This window comes from Bos grunniens, chromosome 21 (genome assembly GCF_055505025.1).
Source record: "Bos grunniens cultivar Pamir isolate PY7600 chromosome 21, Bosgru_T2T1.0, whole genome shotgun sequence".
Taxonomy (NCBI): domain Eukaryota; kingdom Metazoa; phylum Chordata; class Mammalia; order Artiodactyla; family Bovidae; genus Bos; species Bos grunniens.
In genome coordinates, this window is record NC_141185.1 from 28,312,063 (window position 1) to 28,330,459 (window position 18,397).

At 39.5% G+C, this 18,397-nt stretch overlaps 1 protein-coding gene across 13 annotated transcripts in view; it reads right to left on the reverse strand.

The window, feature by feature from the left end:
* NUBPL (NUBP iron-sulfur cluster assembly factor, mitochondrial) overlaps window positions 1-18,397 on the reverse strand; it is a 269,591-nt gene that overhangs the window by 53,901 nt on the left and 197,293 nt on the right. For all 13 annotated transcript variants that reach the window (XM_086363699.1, XM_086363697.1, XM_086363707.1 and 10 more), the window contains one exon: window positions 10,839-10,924. In XM_086363699.1, coding sequence (XP_086219825.1) covers window positions 10,839-10,924 — 86 coding nt within the window. The remainder of the gene's footprint in view (window positions 1-10,838; window positions 10,925-18,397) is intronic.

Consider the following 18,397-nt stretch of genomic DNA (forward strand, 5'->3'; position numbering starts at 1 on the left):
GGAAAACTTGTTCAGTTGTGAAGAAGGAAGCCACATGTGATACATCATGTGCAAACTAGTAGAGTTCCAAGAACGAATTCTAATAGCACCTTCCAAGGCCTTGAAAGCCAATGATGAAAGACTAAGTACATCAAGCGTATTAAACTTTACAGAGAAACAAATGAGACAACTTGATGATCACAGAGGAAAAACTATGCTCAAGAATGAAGAGAATAGATGTGTCACTTGTCTCTATCTTCATGTAAAGTTCAGTTCAGTTCAGTTCAGTCGCTCAGTCCTGTCTAACTCTTTTCGACTCCATGAATTGCAGCACGCCAGGCCTCCCTGTCCATCACCAACTCCCGGAGTTCACTCAGACTCATGTCCATCGAGTCAGTGATGCCATCCAGCCATCTCATCCTCTGTTGTCCCCTTCTCCTCCTGCCCCCAATCCCTCTCAGCATCAGAGTCTTTTCCAATGAGTCAACTCTTCACATGAGGTGGCCAAAGTACTGGAGTTTCAGCTTCAGCATCATTCCTTCCAAAGAAATCGCAGGGATGATCTCCTTCAGAATGGACTGGTTGGATCTCCTTGCAGTCCAAGGGACTCTCAAGAGTCTTCTCCAACACCACAGTTCAAAAGCATCAATTCTTTGGCGCTCAGCCTTCTTCACAGTCCAACTCTCACATCCATACATGACCACAGGAAAAACCATAGCCTTGACTAGATGGACCTTTTTTGGCAAAGTAATGTCTCTGCTTTTGAATATGCTATCTAGGTTGGTCATAACTTTCCTTCCAAGGAGTAAGCGTCTTTTAATTTCATGGCTGCAGTCACCATCTGCAGTGATTTTGGAGCCCAGAAAAATAAAGTCTGACACTATTTCCACTCTTTCCCCATCTATTTCCCATGACGTGATGGGACCTGAACCATGATATTCATTTTCTGAATGTTGAGCTTTAAGCCAACTTTTTCACTCTCCTCTTTCACTTTCATCAAGAGGCTTTTTAGTTCCTCTTCCTTTCTGCCATAAGGGTGGTGTCATCTGCATATCTGAGGTTATTGATATTTCTCCCGGCAATCTTGATTCCAGCTTGTGCTTCTTCCAGTCCAGCGTTTCTCATGATGTACTCTGCATAGAAGTTAAATAAGCAGGGTGACAATATACAGCCTTGACATACTCCGTTTCCTATTTGGAACCAGTCTGTTGTCCACGTCCAGTTCTAACTGTTGCTTCCTGACCTGCATACAGATTTCTCAAGAGGCAGGTCAGGTGGTCTGGTATTCCCATCTCTTTCAGAATTTCCCACAGTTTATTGTGATCCACACAGTCAAAGGCTTTGGCATAGTCAATAAAGCAGAAATAGATGTTTTTCTGGAACTCTCTTGCTTTTTCTATGATCCAGTGGATGTTGGCAATTTGATCTCTGGTTCCTCTGCCTTTTCTAAAACCAGCTTGAACATCAGGAAGTTCACGGTTCATGTATTGCTGAAGCCTGGCTTGGAGAATTTTGAGCATTACTTTACTAGCATGTGAGATGAGTACAATTGTGCGGTAGTTTGAGCATTCTTTGGCATTGCCTTTCTTTGGGATTGGAATGAAAAGTGCCCTTTTCCAGTCCTGTGGCCACTGCTGACTTTTCCAAATTAGCTGGCATATTGAGTGCAGCACTTTCACAGCATCATTTTTCAGGATTTGAAATAGCTCAACTGGAATTCCATCACCTCCACTAGCTCTGTTTGTAGTGATACTTTCTAAGGCCCACTTGACTTCACATTCCAGGATGTCTGGCTCTAGGTCAGTGATCACATCACTGTGATTATCTGGGTCGTAAAGATCTTTTCTGTACAGTTCTTCTGTGTATTCTTGCCACCTTTTCTTAATATCTTCTGCTTCTGTAAGGTCCATACCATTTCTGTCCTTTATCGAGCATATCTTTGTATGAAATGTTCCCTTGGTATCTCTAATTTTCTTTAAGAGATCTCTAGTCTTTCCCATTCGATTGTTTTCCTCTATTTCTTTGCATTGATGGCTGAGGAAGGCTTTGTTATCTCTTTTTGCTTCTTTGGAACTCTGCATTCAGATGCTTATATCTTTCCTTTTCTCCTTTGCTTTTCGCTTCTCTTCTTTTCACAGCTACTTGTAAGGCCTCCCCAGACAGCCATTTTGCTTTTCTGCATTTCTTTTCTATGGGGATGGTCTTGATCCCTGTCTCCTGTACAATGTCACGAACCTCATTCCATAGTTCATCAGGCACTCTATCTATCAGATCTAGGCCCTTAAATCTATTTCTCACTTCCACTGTATAATCATAAGGGATTTGATTTAGGTCATACCTGAATGGTCTAGTGGCTTTCCCTACTTTCTTCAATTTAAGTCTGAATTTGGTAATAAGGAGTTCATGATCTGAGCCACAGTCAGATCCTGGTCTTGTTTTTGTTGACTGTATACAGCTTCTCCATCTTTGACTGCAAAGAACATAATCAATCTGATTTCTGTGTTGACCATCTGGTGATGTCCATGTGTAGAGTCTTCTCTTGTGTTGTTGGAAGAGGGTGTTTGCTATGATCAGTGCATCCAAGGCCAAATTTGCCTGTTACTCCAGGTGTTTTTTGACTTCCTACTTTTGCATTCCAGTCCCCTATAATGAAAAGGACATCTTTTTTGGGTGTTAGTTCTCAAAGGTCTTGTAGGTCTTCATAGAACCGTTTAACTTCAGCTTCTTCAGCGTTACTGGTTGGGGCATAGACTTGAATTACTGTGATACTGAATGGTTTGCCTTGGAAACGAACAGAGATCATTCTGTCATTTTTGAGATTGCATCCAAGTACTGCATTATGGACTCTTTTGTTGACCATGATGGCTACATGGGAGCCATAGTGGATATAATGGCCAGGGGCAGCGGCCGGGAGGACCAACCCTGTGTCCAAGGAGCGGTGGCTGCATGGGCCCAGGAGGGCCTAGAGGAGCTATCCCACGTTGAAGGTCAGGAAGGGCGGCAGTGAGGAGATACTCCTCGTCCAAGGTAAGAGAAACCCAAGTAAGACAGTAGGTGTTGCAAGAGGGCATCAGAGGGCAGACACACTGAAACCATACTCACAGGAAACTAGTCAATCTAATCACACTAGGACCACAGCCTTGTCTAACTCAATGAAACTAAGCCACGCCCATGGGGCAACCCAAGACGGGTGGGTCATGGTGGAGAGATCTGACAGAATGTGGTCCACTGGAGAAGGGAATGGCAAACTACTTCAGTATTCTTGCCTGAGAACCCCATGAATAGTATGAAAAGGCAAAATGATAGGATACTGAAAGAGGAACTCCTCAGGTCGGTAGGTGCCCAATATGCTACTGGAGATCAGTGGAGAAATAACTCCAGAAAGAATGAAGGGATGGAGCCAAAGCAAAAACAATACCGAGCTGTGGATGTGACTGGTGATAGAAGCAAGGTCCGATGCTGTAAAGAGCAATATTGCATAGGAACCTGGAATGTCAGGTCCATGAATCAAGGCAAATTGGAAGTGGTCAAACAAGAGATGGCAAGAGTGAATGTCGACATTCTAGGAATCAGCAAACTCAAATGGACTGGAATGGGTGAATTTAACTCAGATGACCATGTAAGGTTACTCTCTGGGATCGCAGAGAGTCGGATATGACTGAGAGACTGAACTGAACTGAACCTATCACCTACACTAGTGTTTTTGCAACTTTCTAAAACTGTCTTATAAGAGAAATATTTGACATCTTGATCTAATACAAAAACACATGTATATGTGTTTATGACTGAGACCATATCCCTACGAAATAACACTTTCTCTTCCTAAGAGCAATTTACCCTGATACTGTTTTAAAACTTTGGTTATATCTCTCACTGTATTGATTTCCTGATTCACTGGTGGGTCACAACCTAGAGAGTGAATGACTCTGACCATTGCTAATGCTTTCTTATTGCCTCCACACTCCTGGCTGCTATTCTACTTATCTCCGCAAGATTAATTTCTTTTAAAGTTCCATTCTAATTTTGTCTTTTTCCTACCCAGCATTCATTATGAATGCCTCTAAACATTTCAAGAAGAATTTCCAAATTCTTTAACCTAATATTTAAGGTTTGACCGAACCAGAGCCTAGCTAGCAAAGACACATACAAATGTATTATGTCAACTATAGCAAACTGAATAACCCTGAACACTAGTTATTTCCTGGTTTTTTTCAGACTGAATTCTGTCCCTTCCCTAGTCTCATGATAAACTAATAACAATCCTCCTCCACTCATTCATTCAATATAAATTTACTGAGCAGCTGTGCTGGTAAAGAATCTGCCTGCAATGTGGGAGACCTGGGTTTGATCCCTAGGTTGGGAAGATCCCCTGGAGAAGGGAATGGCTACCCACTCCAGGACTCTGGCCTGGAGAATTACATGGACAGAGCCTGGCAGGCTACAGTCCATGGGGTCGCAGTCAGACACGACTTAGTGATTTTCACTTTGTTTTCACTTTCATACATGGTGGACACAGTAGGAGGTCAGTGGTCCCTGTACTCACAGAGTTAACAGTATGGCAGTACAGTGTGAAAATACTGACGAAATGTGAAAACAGTTACAAAAGGGGAAGCAGAGCATTACTGAATCATACACTAGAAAAAGCTTACCTCATTAATAGGGTCAGAGCAAGTCTCCCAGAGAAAAAGCCATTTAATCTAAGCACCAAAGGATAAAAAGGATCTACCAAGTGAGAAGTGAGGGTAAGGGTTCTGAAATATGAAAACAGCATGCTGAGGACCAAGAGAAGAGAAACTATGGAAATCTCAAAGAAGTGAAAGACAACCCGTTTGCCTGGGGCAGAGAGAATGCCAATCAGAGTGGCCTTGAGCTGGGAACAGCAGATTGTGGATGGCATTATATCACAGGTCAAATGTCAGTGTAGGAAGGAACATTTGAGGATATTTAAGATATGTTTCTTGCCCTCTAAGAACTCAGATTCTTCTGTTGGGACTGATAGGTAAACTTGTAGTGGAATAAGAGACAAACTAGATATATGTTCAAGTAGTTCAGAGAAAGAAGTATTAACCTTTTCTGGTAGGTTGGGAAAAGCTTCCTAGAGGATGTCATGCCTGAGCAGGAATTTGAAAAATGAATATGAACTGGAAATGGCTTTTTAGGCCAGAGACCAGCATGTACAAAATTACAGGAACAAAAAAAAAAAAAAAAAAAAAGCCAAATATGGCTTTGCCATGAAAACTTTCCTTGATAGCCCAGAGAAGAAAGAGTTCTCATGTCCCTCAGAATTCAGGGCCCCTGCACCACAATGAAGTTAGTCTACAAAATGATAAGGTACTTGAAGAAAAGGCTTCATTCTCACTTTTTTATTTTAAATCATCAATTGAGCTTACCACAGTACTTTGCTTATAGAAGGCACTCAATGTAAGTAAATATATATTTGTAGAATAAATAAACATAAGTATTTGTTGAATTAAAATTACTAACTGACCCTTTATATACAGAAAGAATAAGAGAAGAAAAATACTTTACTATGTGGTTCCCTAGTGGCTCAGGGGTGAAGAATCCACCTGCCAGTGCAGAAGACACGGGTTCAATCCCTGGGTCAGGAAGATCCCCTGGGGAAGGTTATGGCAACCCACTTCAGTATTCTTGCCTGGAGAATTCCATGGACAGAGGAGCCTGGCAGGCTCCAGCCCATAGGATTGCACAGGGTCAGACATGACTTAGCGACTAAACAATGACATACTTTAATATACTTTTCAGCTTCTGAAAAGGAGATTACCTAAGAAGAAAGGGCTGGGTAGTGAAATACCTGTGATTTTACAGTTCAAACAGAAGAGGAAGGGCTCTAAATTGAGGTGTCTGGGCCTTCCTTATCAGTCAGTTCAGTCGTGTCCGACTCTTTACGACTCCATGGACTGCAGCACACCAGGCCTCTCTGTCCATCACCAACTCCTGGAGTTTACTCAAACTCATGTCCATTGAATCGGTGATGCCATCCAATTGTCTCATCCTCTGTTGTCCCCTTCGCCTCCTGCCTTCAATCCCAGCATCAGGGTCTTTTCCAGTGAGTCAGTTCTTCACATCAGGTGGCCAAAGTATTGGAGTTTCAGCTTCAATATCAGTCCTTCCAATGAACATTCAGGACTGATTTCCTTTCGGATGGACTGGTTGGATCTCCTTGCTGTCCAAGGGACTTTGAAGAGTCTTCTCCAACATCATAGTTTAAAAGCATTAATTCTTCACCACTCAGCTTTCTTTACAGTCCAATTCTCACATCCATACATGACTACTGGAAAAATCATAGCCTTGACTAGACGGACCTTTGTTGGCAAAGTAATGTTTTTGCTTTTTAACATTTATAAGGGCTTTCTTATAAAAGTCAACAAAAATGGATGAGAATGACATAGTATATGCTGCTAAGTCACTTCAGTCGTGTCCGACTCTGTGCAACCCCATAGACGGAAGCCCACCAGGCTCCCCTGTCCCTGGGATTCTCCAGGCAAGAACACTGGAGTGGGTTGCCATTTCCTTCTCCAATGCGTGAAAGTGAAAAGTGAAAGTGAAGTCGCTCAGTCATGTCCGACTCTTAGCGACCCCATGGACTGCAGCCTACCAGGCTCCTCCATCCATGGGATTTTCCAGGCAAGAGTACTGGAGTGGGGTGCCATTGCCTTCTCTGGACATAGTATATAGTCATCATTAAAAATGTGTAAGATTGAAAAATTATTTTTTTTTTTAAAACTGTCTATCTACAAATACTGACATAATCAAGAATTTGGCAAAGTCAATATCATTTCAGGCAGAGAACAGAGAATTTAATAGCTCTTCTCCTTCCCCTAAGGAGCCTTGAATTTTAAGAAATTATTTAAATTAATTTCAAAACGTTTTTGTAGACATTAATAAACTCTGACCATACCAATGAATTCCAATGACATCACTGTTTCCATGGTAACTAATGCACTTCAAAAGGGGAAAAAAAGAGAACAAGACTAAAAACCAGGAAAAAAATGAAATAAAGTGGTATAAACAAAGCATAACATTTCTCCTTTGCATTTATGGAACACTTTCTAATTTCAAATGCTTTACCATTACTCAGACTGCAAGGCTCTTAAGTGCCAGAAGGATCTCAGAGGTCATCAAATCCACATCTTGCTCAAAGCCAGGATTCCCTTCACAAGGCACCTACACCATGGCTGTCCTCCAGCAGTTTACAGAGCTCTCTGCTGGGAAGTTCTCATTCATTTACTTGCAAAGATTACCGAACACCTGTCTTGTTTTGCAGGTTAAGAGCTGACTAAAACATTCTACCGCTTTTTCAAATTTTCTGCGGTTTAGAAGGCAAATAATTAAAATCAGTGAAGAATGAGGGCTATAATAAAGACAACAGACAATGTCAAAAAAATAATGGAGGAATTATGCATTTCCAATGACTTTCATTTCCACTCCTCTTCAGTCCCACACACCCATGACCAACCATATCCTGTACCTTGTCATGACCCAGGACTGCTCTGACTCTGCAAATTTATATTCCAACATTCACTTTCACTTCACGAATAGTTCCTTTTTTCCATAACTAATCCTGCCCTAGTCCCACAAGCCTTATGCTGCCTAATACTTCCTCACAATACTTTCTGGCTGACAGCTCAACTTTTATCCATTAGTGACACCCACCTAACAAAATTCTGGCTTCCTCTCTTTTAAAAACTTTTCTCTCAAGGATTTCATGCTCCTTTTGAGTGAGCTGGACACTTGCCTCTGCACTCATCTTACAGAACTGGAAGTTTCGCTTCACTTATATGCCGATAGAATGGTTATTATCATGACCTTGAAGTGGCAGTAACAGATCATTGGCTCAGTTATCTAATTCCTGCCAGAAAGACGGATTATGAATTACTTGTTCTCATAATTTTGGGTGGGTAACTATCTAACTTTTTGCTGATTTATACTTTAAAATCTCATATAAGTAGTCTTATTAGTTATCTGCGTAGGCACATTACTTGCATCTAGTTTATCTCGGAAGGCATAATAGGAAATAAAATTGTTCAACTAAGTGCTTTATCAAGACAGTTTTCTATCTGAAGCAGGTATTTGGTTCAGTTCAGTTCAGTCGCTCAGTCGTGTCCAACTCTTCGCGACCCCATGAATCATAGCACACCAGGCCTCCCTGTCCATCACCAACTCCCGGAGTTCACTCAGACTCACATCCATCAAGTCAGTGATGTCATCCAGCATCTCATCCTTTGTCGTCCCCTTCTCCTCCTGCCCCCAAACCCTCCCAGCATCAGAGTCTTTTCCAATGAGTCAACTTGCTTTAAAATTTGTCCAAGCTAAACTTCAAATTTATAAGCTTTTGCATAGCAAACAAAACCATAACAAAATGAAAAGACAACCTATGGACTGGGAGAAAATGTTTGCATATGATGCAACTGATAAGGGCTTAATTCCCAAAATACACAAACAGCTCATACAACTCAATAACTAAAAAACAAAACAACAAAACAACCCAATAAAAAAATGGGCAGAAGACCTAAATAGACATTTCTCTAAAGAAGACATACAAATGATACTCAAATCACTAATTAGAGAAATGCAAATCAAAACTGCAAAGAAAAGGCCATTACTAAAAAACCTACAAACAGCAAATGCTGGCGAGAGCATGGAGAAAAGGGAACTCTCCTGCACTGTTGGTGGGAATGTAAATTGGTGTAGTCACTGTGGAGAACAGTAAGAAGGTTCTTCAGAAACCAAAAAATAGAGCTACTGTATAATCCAGCAATCCTACTCCTGGCCATATATCCAGACAAAACTAAATAAAAAAGAAACACGCACTCCAATGTTCACAGAAGCATTATTTACAATAGCTAAGGCATGGAAACAACCTAAATGTCCAGTCCACCAACAGATGGATGGATAAAGATGCGGTGTGTGTACGTACATATACAACGGAATGTTACTCAGCTATCAAAAGGAACGAAATAATGCCATTTATAGCTACAGGGATGGACTTAGAGATTATCACACTAAGCAAAGTAAGCCAGAAAGAGAGATGAATGCCATATAATGTCACTCATACGTGGACTCTAAAATGTGACACAAATAAATTTACCTGTGAAAAAGAAACAGATTCACAAACAGAACAGACTTGTGGTTGCTGGGGTCAGGGAGTTGGATTGGGAGTCTAGGATTAGTAGACGCAAACTATTATATATAGAATGGATAAACTACAAGGTCCTACTGTGCAGCCCAGGGAAGTATATGAAAGACTCTGCAATAAGCCATATAGGAAAACAAAAACAAAAAGTTCCGCTTTATAAGCTCTAAAATCTAACCAAGAATTAAACAAAGCCATTGGGAGCCACAGAGATGGAAGTATAATTTTGGCTTCATACTGAAACACTTGTTCTAAACCACACTTTGGCACAAATCCACTTGCTTTTGATGAGGCACGCTAGGAGGAAGAACCCTCTATTTATGGTTACAAAGGTGATGAAAATGTGTTCATTACCTACAGGGTTTCTTTTATTAATATTCTTGAGGATCTAGGAAAGAGTAATGTCTCTTCTCTCAGTTCTGCTTCTTTTGAGCATCAAGCTCTTTTTTAAAAAATTTACTGAAGTACAGTTGACTTACAGTGTTGTGTTAATTTCTTCTGCACAACAAAGTGACTCAGTTATATATATGTATATATATGTTATCTACTAATCCCAAACTCCTGTTCCTTTCCTTCCCTATTCCGCCATCCCCGTGGCAACCACAAGTCTTCTTTATGTCTGTGAGTCTGCTTCTGTTTTATCAATAAATTGATTTGTATAGCACTTTAGATTCCACATATGAGTAATATCATATGGCATTTATCTTTCTCTTTCTGAGTTACTTTGTTTAGTATGATAATCTCTAGGTCCATCCATGTTACTGCAAATGGCACTATTTCATTCTTTTCTGATGGCTGAGTAATAGTTCATCTTCTTTATCCTTTCATCTGTCAGTGAACATTTAGGCTGTTTCCATGTCCTGGCTATTATAAGTAGTGCTTCAAGCTCTTTTATTTAACCCCACAGAAATGGACAGTCTTATAATAGCCTATGTTTCTTTCCCTGTGACTGCTTGAAAATACATGGCATACTTCCAGCACACACCTAAGTCCCTTAATAGCATGCAAGTTGTTTACAGACTTCACTCTGAGTCCATCTGATTTTGTCTTCTCGCTCCTTTTTATAATATTTTTATTTTTTGCCACTTTGTATAGCAAATTCTTACTTTCAAGAAGATGGTGAGCTATAAATGAGTTACAACTGTAGAAGACAGAAGGAAAAAAGTCATCTACCTAAATAATTTCTCAAAATTCTCATTTTTTTTTTTTAGATAATGACAGCTACAGATAGTTGAGAGAGGGAATAATTGTTCAGAAAACTCATACTTGAAGGATATTTCAGATTTTTCTTTGATTAATATAATGTGCATTCCTGTTTCCACCTATATGTGTATTTTTAAAGTAACAATTAAAATGAAGAATGGGCTACCCCGGTCTCAGTGGTAAAGAATCTGCCTGCCAATGCAGGAGATGTGGGTTCAATCTTTGAGCCAGGAAAATCCCCTGGAGAAGGAAATGGCAACTCACTCCAGTATTCTTGCCTGGGAAAGCCTACGGACAGAGGAGCCTGGCAGCTACAACCCATGGAGTCGCATAAGAGTTGGACATGACTTAGCAACTAAACAACAACAAAAAATGAAGTAGGGTGTTCACACAGATTTCCACCCAGGACTAAATTAAATTTTGGATTGTATTTCTCAATGATCTGCTTTTTTCAGTTAGAAGCATTTCTTACTTTTCCAACAGTGAAGGTGTAAATACTTACAGGCACGTGGACTTTTCGAAACATCTCAGCTCCCTTGTGTGCATCCATCAATGCAATGTCCTGAGGCGTGGAGACAATGACAGCACCTAACCAAGTGGAAACAGAAACCACAGCAAAATGATGCTATTATTTAATTCCGTATGGAAAGATTACTTCCAAAATTATGTTGACTACACACTAAAAGAGTCTATTATATTAACCGTTTAGGTAATTTGCATAAATTTCACATACATGAATAGGAAAGATAAGGCAATATCTGTTTTGTTCTTGCCAAGTTTTGACTCCTCACTCCTAAAATTAAAACTGACCTGTGATTCATGATCACAGCTGTATCATCAGGATCTTCTTCTCTTTCACACACACACAACGTGCTACCTAGAAGATGCACAAGGTATGCTTTACTTCAAGAACCTAACAGCCTACTTGGGGAAACCCCCAAATTAAGGATTCAACACAATATGCTAATAAGGGTTATAATAAAGGTAGACCTAGGGTGTTATGGAGTTATAAAGGAAGAACAAGAGAAGAGGATGGTTAAGGTGGTCGTGAATGGGGTGAGGAAACAAGTGATAAGAAGAAACAACAGGGAAAGTTTCCAGAAAGAAGCGATACCCAGCTGAGCTCTAAATCTGTATTCCAGAAAACTCGCTACTGTGGTTTATACTGTAGAGAATCCTTTGGTGGGGATAAAACTAGGGCTTGTGGCAGAAACTCGGATGCAAAACAGGGGCAGTCTGAACTAAGGCAGCACTGAAAGTAGATGGAGATGGAGGCTTTCCTGGGTCTCCACTATTACCCCACAGTAACCAGATGGTTTTGAGTTTTGAGGGAAAGTGCAGTGCAATTTTTTCCTGTAAGTAGAAACACCAGAGACCTGGTTATGATTTGTAGACAGTATGAATTTCTTAAATTTGGGGGTTTCTTCTAGATGATAGACTGAAAAAATGAACATATTTTAGGTCACCTGATGACCACAATCTTATAATGAAATATTTACTGCCGTGACATTTCGGCATTCCAGACCACCAAACTGGCAGTAGTACTTTGGCACAGCCAATGAGAACAGAAGTAGGATTAACAATAAATTACTGATGCATCAAGTGAAGGGCAGATGGTACTATTACAGAGCGCTACAGAGTCTGAAGGGACAATTTGAAGAAGACAGAACAGAGAAAAGCAGCAGCAGCATCAAGTCCTCACAAAGCATGTGGCAGCACTGGCACACTAAACCCAGAGCAACTGTGCAGCAGCAGTTAGCTACAAATTCATCTTGCAATTGGTACTTTCATTTCAGCAAAAACTTTATCTTTCATACTAAATCAATGTCATTAGTTTGAATTTTACTGATCTTACACATTTGCTTGAATGTAATTTGTAAGTTTTGTAGTTTTTAAAAATTATATAAGAGCTATAAGCTTAAGGATTTGTGTTTATGCTTAGATAAGTAGCCTACTAACAAAAATAAGTCTGTTTGGGGCATGAGCAGATTATTTTCCTTTAGAAGAAGGGTTTATTCATTAGTCAAGCTTCAGAAACACTGGCTTGGAATTCAAACAGAATGAGAATTCAAATTTTTATTCCATAGCTGACTACCAGTGTGACAAGGGGACTAACTTAATCTCTTTGAGATTTAGTTTCTAATTTACAAAATGGCATAGTAATTCTTAGGTCACAGGATGCAATAATTTAATGAAGTAATGTACATACGATACTCGACATGATGCCATAGGTAAACAATCCATAAATGGTAGCTGTTGCTGTTGGTTATATTTTTATTATCTTTATTACTATTATTAGTAAAAATGTTCTAGAAGTTGTTGGCAAGGTCATTTTCATATTTGCCATCAGGCAGCTCATCCTACTTTTTGAACTGTTCCATGGATCACTACATTCTTCTATTTGGTTTATTCTTCCCAAGAAACCCAAAACAAACCAACATTTCTCTTTTTCCTTTTTTAAAGACTGATGGAAATAACTGTTGTGCAAAAATATACTCAACTCTGCACATCCAGTGTATTTCCATAATTTGCTACCTTCCCGGTTCTGTTATCATATCCAGGCATTTGGAGGAAAATTAATTCCAGTTCTGCCCCCGTCTACCTGTGTGACTAACCTTGGGCAAATAACTCAGAATCACTCCAGGTCTCAGTTTCCTTAGCCGTAAAATTAATGCAAGGGCAGATAGTCTTCAAGGTCTCAGCCAGCTCTCTGATCACACGATTTTGCATTCCCTCTTAACTGTAGTTTTCAGTTCAACCTGACTGCCTCAGTAATCCTATTTAAGCATATGTGAAATACCACCTCCTCTAAGAATTATAGTCCCTCAATCTCAGAGCCATTCTCTTCACCTGTAAACAATGCCCCCCACCCCTGCTGCTGCTGCTGCTAAGTCACTTCAGTCGTGTCCAACTCTGTGCGACCCCATAGACAACAGCTCACCAGGCTCCTCCATCCCTGGGATTTTCCAGGCAAGAGTACTGGAGTGGGGTGCCATTGCCTTCTCCAACCCCTCGGCTATTTCCTCCAAATTCTCTCATAACGATAAATCAGTATAGAGGGGTTTTCTATTAGTCCTAAAAAGTACCTTTAGCTTTAAGATAATATAAACATTTTTTCGTTGAAACACACTTCATTCACTGTTTATATTACTAGTAGACAATATAGTTTCATGGACGGTTATTTTTCTCAAATTTTAATCAAACAAAATAACTATGCTGTACACAAAACAGGCACTTAACAAAGGATCAGGGATTTAAATAATTGTCCTATGTTTTCGAATTATCCTAGACTACAGCTCTAAGAACTCTTTGTAACTCCTTGAACCAGGAAGCAAAAGCTCTGAATTCTGGTTTTGTTGACTCTGCTAATGTATTATATAATCTTGGATAGCTCACTAAATCTCAATACATCTCAATTAACTTCTCTATAAAATGAACCTATTTCCACTGGTCTTATTTAAAGAGCTATTTCACTTTTTAAAAAATAACAAAACTGTTACAAAAATGCTTAGTGATAGCTGTAAGACCCTAGAAAGAGGGATTAAAGTGTCTTGGTTTTCTTGTACTTAACACTAACATGGTCTCACAAATAAGCGTCCATGATGGCTGAGCTTGTTTGCAATTTAAACAGTACCACTCATCCATCATAATAAACTTCTGACAAGGACAGACGATCATCTTCCATGTTCCATAAAATGCTCATAAAACATGTAAACATTCCTCTGGAATTACCAGCTACATTCATAAGAGGTTTTGGTGTAAGATTTTCTTCCCCTTAAATATATGTTCTTAACTATTGACTAATTGCAATGCAATCAGTCTTCAGGAAGCAATTTTGAGAACAAAATGTCTAGCCCTTGTTAAACAATACAAAAACATAACTGACCCACATAGAAATCACTACACCTCTTTTGCTGTACCAAATTTTACTGCATCACACGTGTACTATTCCAGACACCCGAAAGTGACCTCTGCAAATTACAAAGAAATAAAGTACACAAAAGAGAAACAAAATCTCCAGTAAAATTAGTCATTAACCAATCTGTGCATCACAATGCATATTTTTCAATTTTAAAGGAATTATGTTGGTTTTTGTTACTAATCTCTTAACTTAAAATATGATCTCTAAATCTGATATTACAGTTTATCTCTACAATTCTTGACTTTCTACTTAATAAATTTCCATTTTTCTCACAGACTCTGGAACAGGAACCAATATGAACTAGCCTAGATTGTTCCGCTCTATACCATCACTGATGATGTCACTTCAGTTTTGTGATGGTTAGGAAACTTGTGCTCCCTCTACTGACCACAAGGAATACTAATAGCAACAAAGAGAATGTTTACTTTGCAATAAGGATAATAATTTTCAAGGGGTAAAAACAGAGTACCATAAAGTACCATCTCAAGAATTCCATGAAGAATTTTCTATTCATTTTCTAGGGTAAATGTCTAAGTCTAAATAAATAATATTGTTTAAATGTTATTTTCCAAGTTGTAATCTATGTAAAAGGCATTTTACCCTCTGGGATTTACTATAAGAGGTTTGTTGTCTATCAGATTCTGGAAAATATATAAACATCTTGAAAAATAATTATTTAGAGTATTGTCTTAACTGCTAATTCTCTTGAGTATTGACAGGAAACTGCATCTATAACTGCATATCTCGATTTGGATCCAAGTTCAGAGCAGTTAGTTCCAGTGGTCATGTACGGATGTGAGAGTGACTATAAAGAAAGCTGAGTGCTGAAGAATTGATGCTTTTGAACTGTGGTGTTGGAGAAGACTCTTGAGAGTCCCTTGGACTGCAAGGAGATCCAACCAGTCCATCCTAAAGGAAATCAGTCCTGAATATTCATTGGAAGGACTGATGCTGAAGCTGAAACTCCAATACTTTGGCCACCTGATGCAAAGAACGTGATGCTGGGAAAGATTGAAGGTGGAAGGAGAAGGGGATGACAGAGGATGAGATGGTTGGATGGCATCACCGACTTGATGGACATGAGTTTGAGTAAGCTCCAGGAGTTGGTGATGGACAGGGAAGCCTGGCATGCTGCAGTCCATAGGGTTGCAAAGAGTCAGACACAACTGAGTGACTGAACTGAACTGAAGCATTTAAAACTAATCATTCCAGATGTTACGCTGATCATAATTATACCAGTGTGGAATTACTCAACTATGGCATTCTAAGTCTCCAAGGCATAAATTGTATCTAATACCCATGCTTGATTGAGAACTTCAGTGTTGGAACCTAATAAAAATATACAACAAAAACTGCCCTTAAGTATACCTGGATGAGTAATTCTATATAATCCTTTAGCACATCAATGTAAAGTCAACCAACACTTAAAAGAAGAAATTAACTGCTATTCTTAATGTTCACAGTGCTCTAATATTTAATGCTGCTGATGCTCCTTGATTTATTTAAAGATACTTACAGCAAAATAATCATTTTCTGCTAGCTTAGCAGAATTATGTTTACATAATTGTTTACTGACTATAAAGGAGATTTGCTTCAGTATTTTTTAGCTCTCCCTTGCCATTCTTCTCTATAACTCCAAACTTCCTGAATTATAAACATTATTCCCTGTAATATCAATAAATGTCCACTAACATTAGCAGCAGATTAAGTAAAACAAAATTAAAAAGGCAAATTCACCTTAAATGTACCCCCAGACTGTGTTTCAACAGGGAATATAAATAATTCTTTCATGAGTCACTGTTTTGGATTCTATACTCCATTCCAACAGAGGAGAGAATTGGTATAGTCACAAAGGGTATAGGTTTTATTAATTTAAAGATCAATCATTACGTTGCTCACTTTAGAAATGAATTTTGTCACAGAAAATTATGCCAATTGCTGCCAAAAAGCATTATAAAACACAATAATTAGTGGAAATCACAGAATTTCAAAGTCATTGGTGAGAGAGAGCATGTGCACTTTTAATTAAGAATTCAAGTTTGTTAAAGGAATCTGGACACACATCTGCTATTTAGAAAGAGAGATTAGCTCTTCAATAATGGAGTCAAAGGCAACAGGCTTCCAATCACCTACCTTAATGATGAACTCACTAGGGATTCAGACTGCATTCACTGTGAACCACTGAGGACAAGAGAAGTTTCTGGAGATTCTAAAGAGCTTGGGCTAGAACCATCCAGTTCTCTCATATTCTATTCACATGCTCACTCTCTCTCTCATTCTCATTCTTTCCCTCAGTTCTGATACTATCAGTAAAGATTAAATCCTCAAGTCTTGAGTCCATCTTTATGTTGATCAGTAAACACCTAGAGAAGCCTACTTGTTTTACACAAATGTCTCTGCAATCTTCTTCTATAAGCATCTGTTCATGCTGGACTCTTAAGATTTAATATTTTGGATTTCAAACTCTGTTCAGATCAGATCAGTCGCTCAGTCGTGTCCGACTCTTTGTGACCCCATGAATCACAGCACTCCAGGCCTCCCTGTCCATCACCAACTCCCAGAGTTCACTCAGACTCACGACCATCGAGTCAGTGATGCCATCCAGCCATCTTATCCTCTGTCGTCCCCTTCTCCTCCTGCCCCCAATCCCTCCCAGCATCAGGGTCTTTTCCAATGAGTCAACTCTTCGCATGAGGTGGTCAAAGTATTGGATTTTCAGCTTTAGCATCATTCCTTCCAAAGAAATCCCAGGGCTGATCTCCTTCAGAATGGACTGGTTGGATCTCCTTGCAGTCCAAGGGACTCTCAAGACTCTTCTCCAACACCACAGTTCAAAAGCATCAATTCTTCGGCGCTCAGCCTTCTTCACAGTCCAACTCTCACATCCATACATGACCACTGGAAAAACCATAGCCTTGACTAGACGGACCTTTGTTGGCAAAGTAATGTCTCTGCTTTTGAATATGCTATCTAGGTTGGTCATAACTTTCCTTCCAAGGAGTAAGCGTCTTTTGATTTCATGGCTGCAGTCACCATCTGCAGTGAGTTTGGAGCCCAGAAAAATAAAGTCTGACACTATTTCCACTGTTTTCCCATCTATTTCCCATGAAGTGATGGGACCGGATGCCATGATCTTTGTTTTCTGAATGTTGAGCTTTAAGCCAACTTTTTCACTCTCCACTTTCACTTTCATCAAGAGGCTTTTGAGTTCCTCTTCACTTTCTGCCATAAGGGTGGTGTCATCTGCATATCTGAGGTTATTGACATTTCTCCCGGCAATCTTGATTCCAGCTTGTGTTTCTTCCAGTCCAGCGTTTCTCATGATGTACTCTGCATATAAGTTAAATAAACAGGGTGACAATATACAGCCTTGACGAAATCCTTTTCCTATTTGGAACCAGTCTGTTGTTCTATGTCCAGTTCTAACTGTTGCTTCCTGACCTGCATACAGATTTCTCAAGAGGCAGGTCAAGTGGTCTGGTATTCCCGTCTCTTTCAGAATTTCCCACAGTTTATTGTGATCCACACAGTCAAAGGCTTTGGCATAGTCAATAAAGCAGAAATAGATGTTTTTCTGGAACTCTCTTGCTTTTTCCATGATCCAGCGGATGTTGGCAATTTGATCTCTGGTTCCTCTGCCTTTTCTAAACCAGCTTGAACATCAGGAAGTTCACGGTTCACATATTGCTGAAGCCTGGCTTGAAGAATTTTGAGCATTACTTCACTTGCGTGTGAGATGAGTGCAATTGTGCAGTATTTTGAACATTCTTTGGCATTGCCTTTCTTTGGGATTGGAATGAAAACTGACCTTTTCCAGTCCTATGGCCACTGCTGAGTTTTCCAAATTTGCTGGCATATTGAGTGCAGCATGCACATAAAGCTCAAGCTGCCCATGCTCTCAGTGAGCCACCACCAAAGGCTGTTTTATTCATAATGATACACATTCCTTTCTGAACACATTGTTTCTCTAACACGAACCCCAAAGAAGAGAACTGCTATACCCTGATTACCTTAACTTATTTAACCAGGTGTATTTCACAAAAGAAAGACTGAGATTTTTCATGGAAAAGCTTTGCTCCAGTTTCAAATCATACTTAAGATATGAAGACATTCTTCAGAGCTACACAGCACTCTGATCA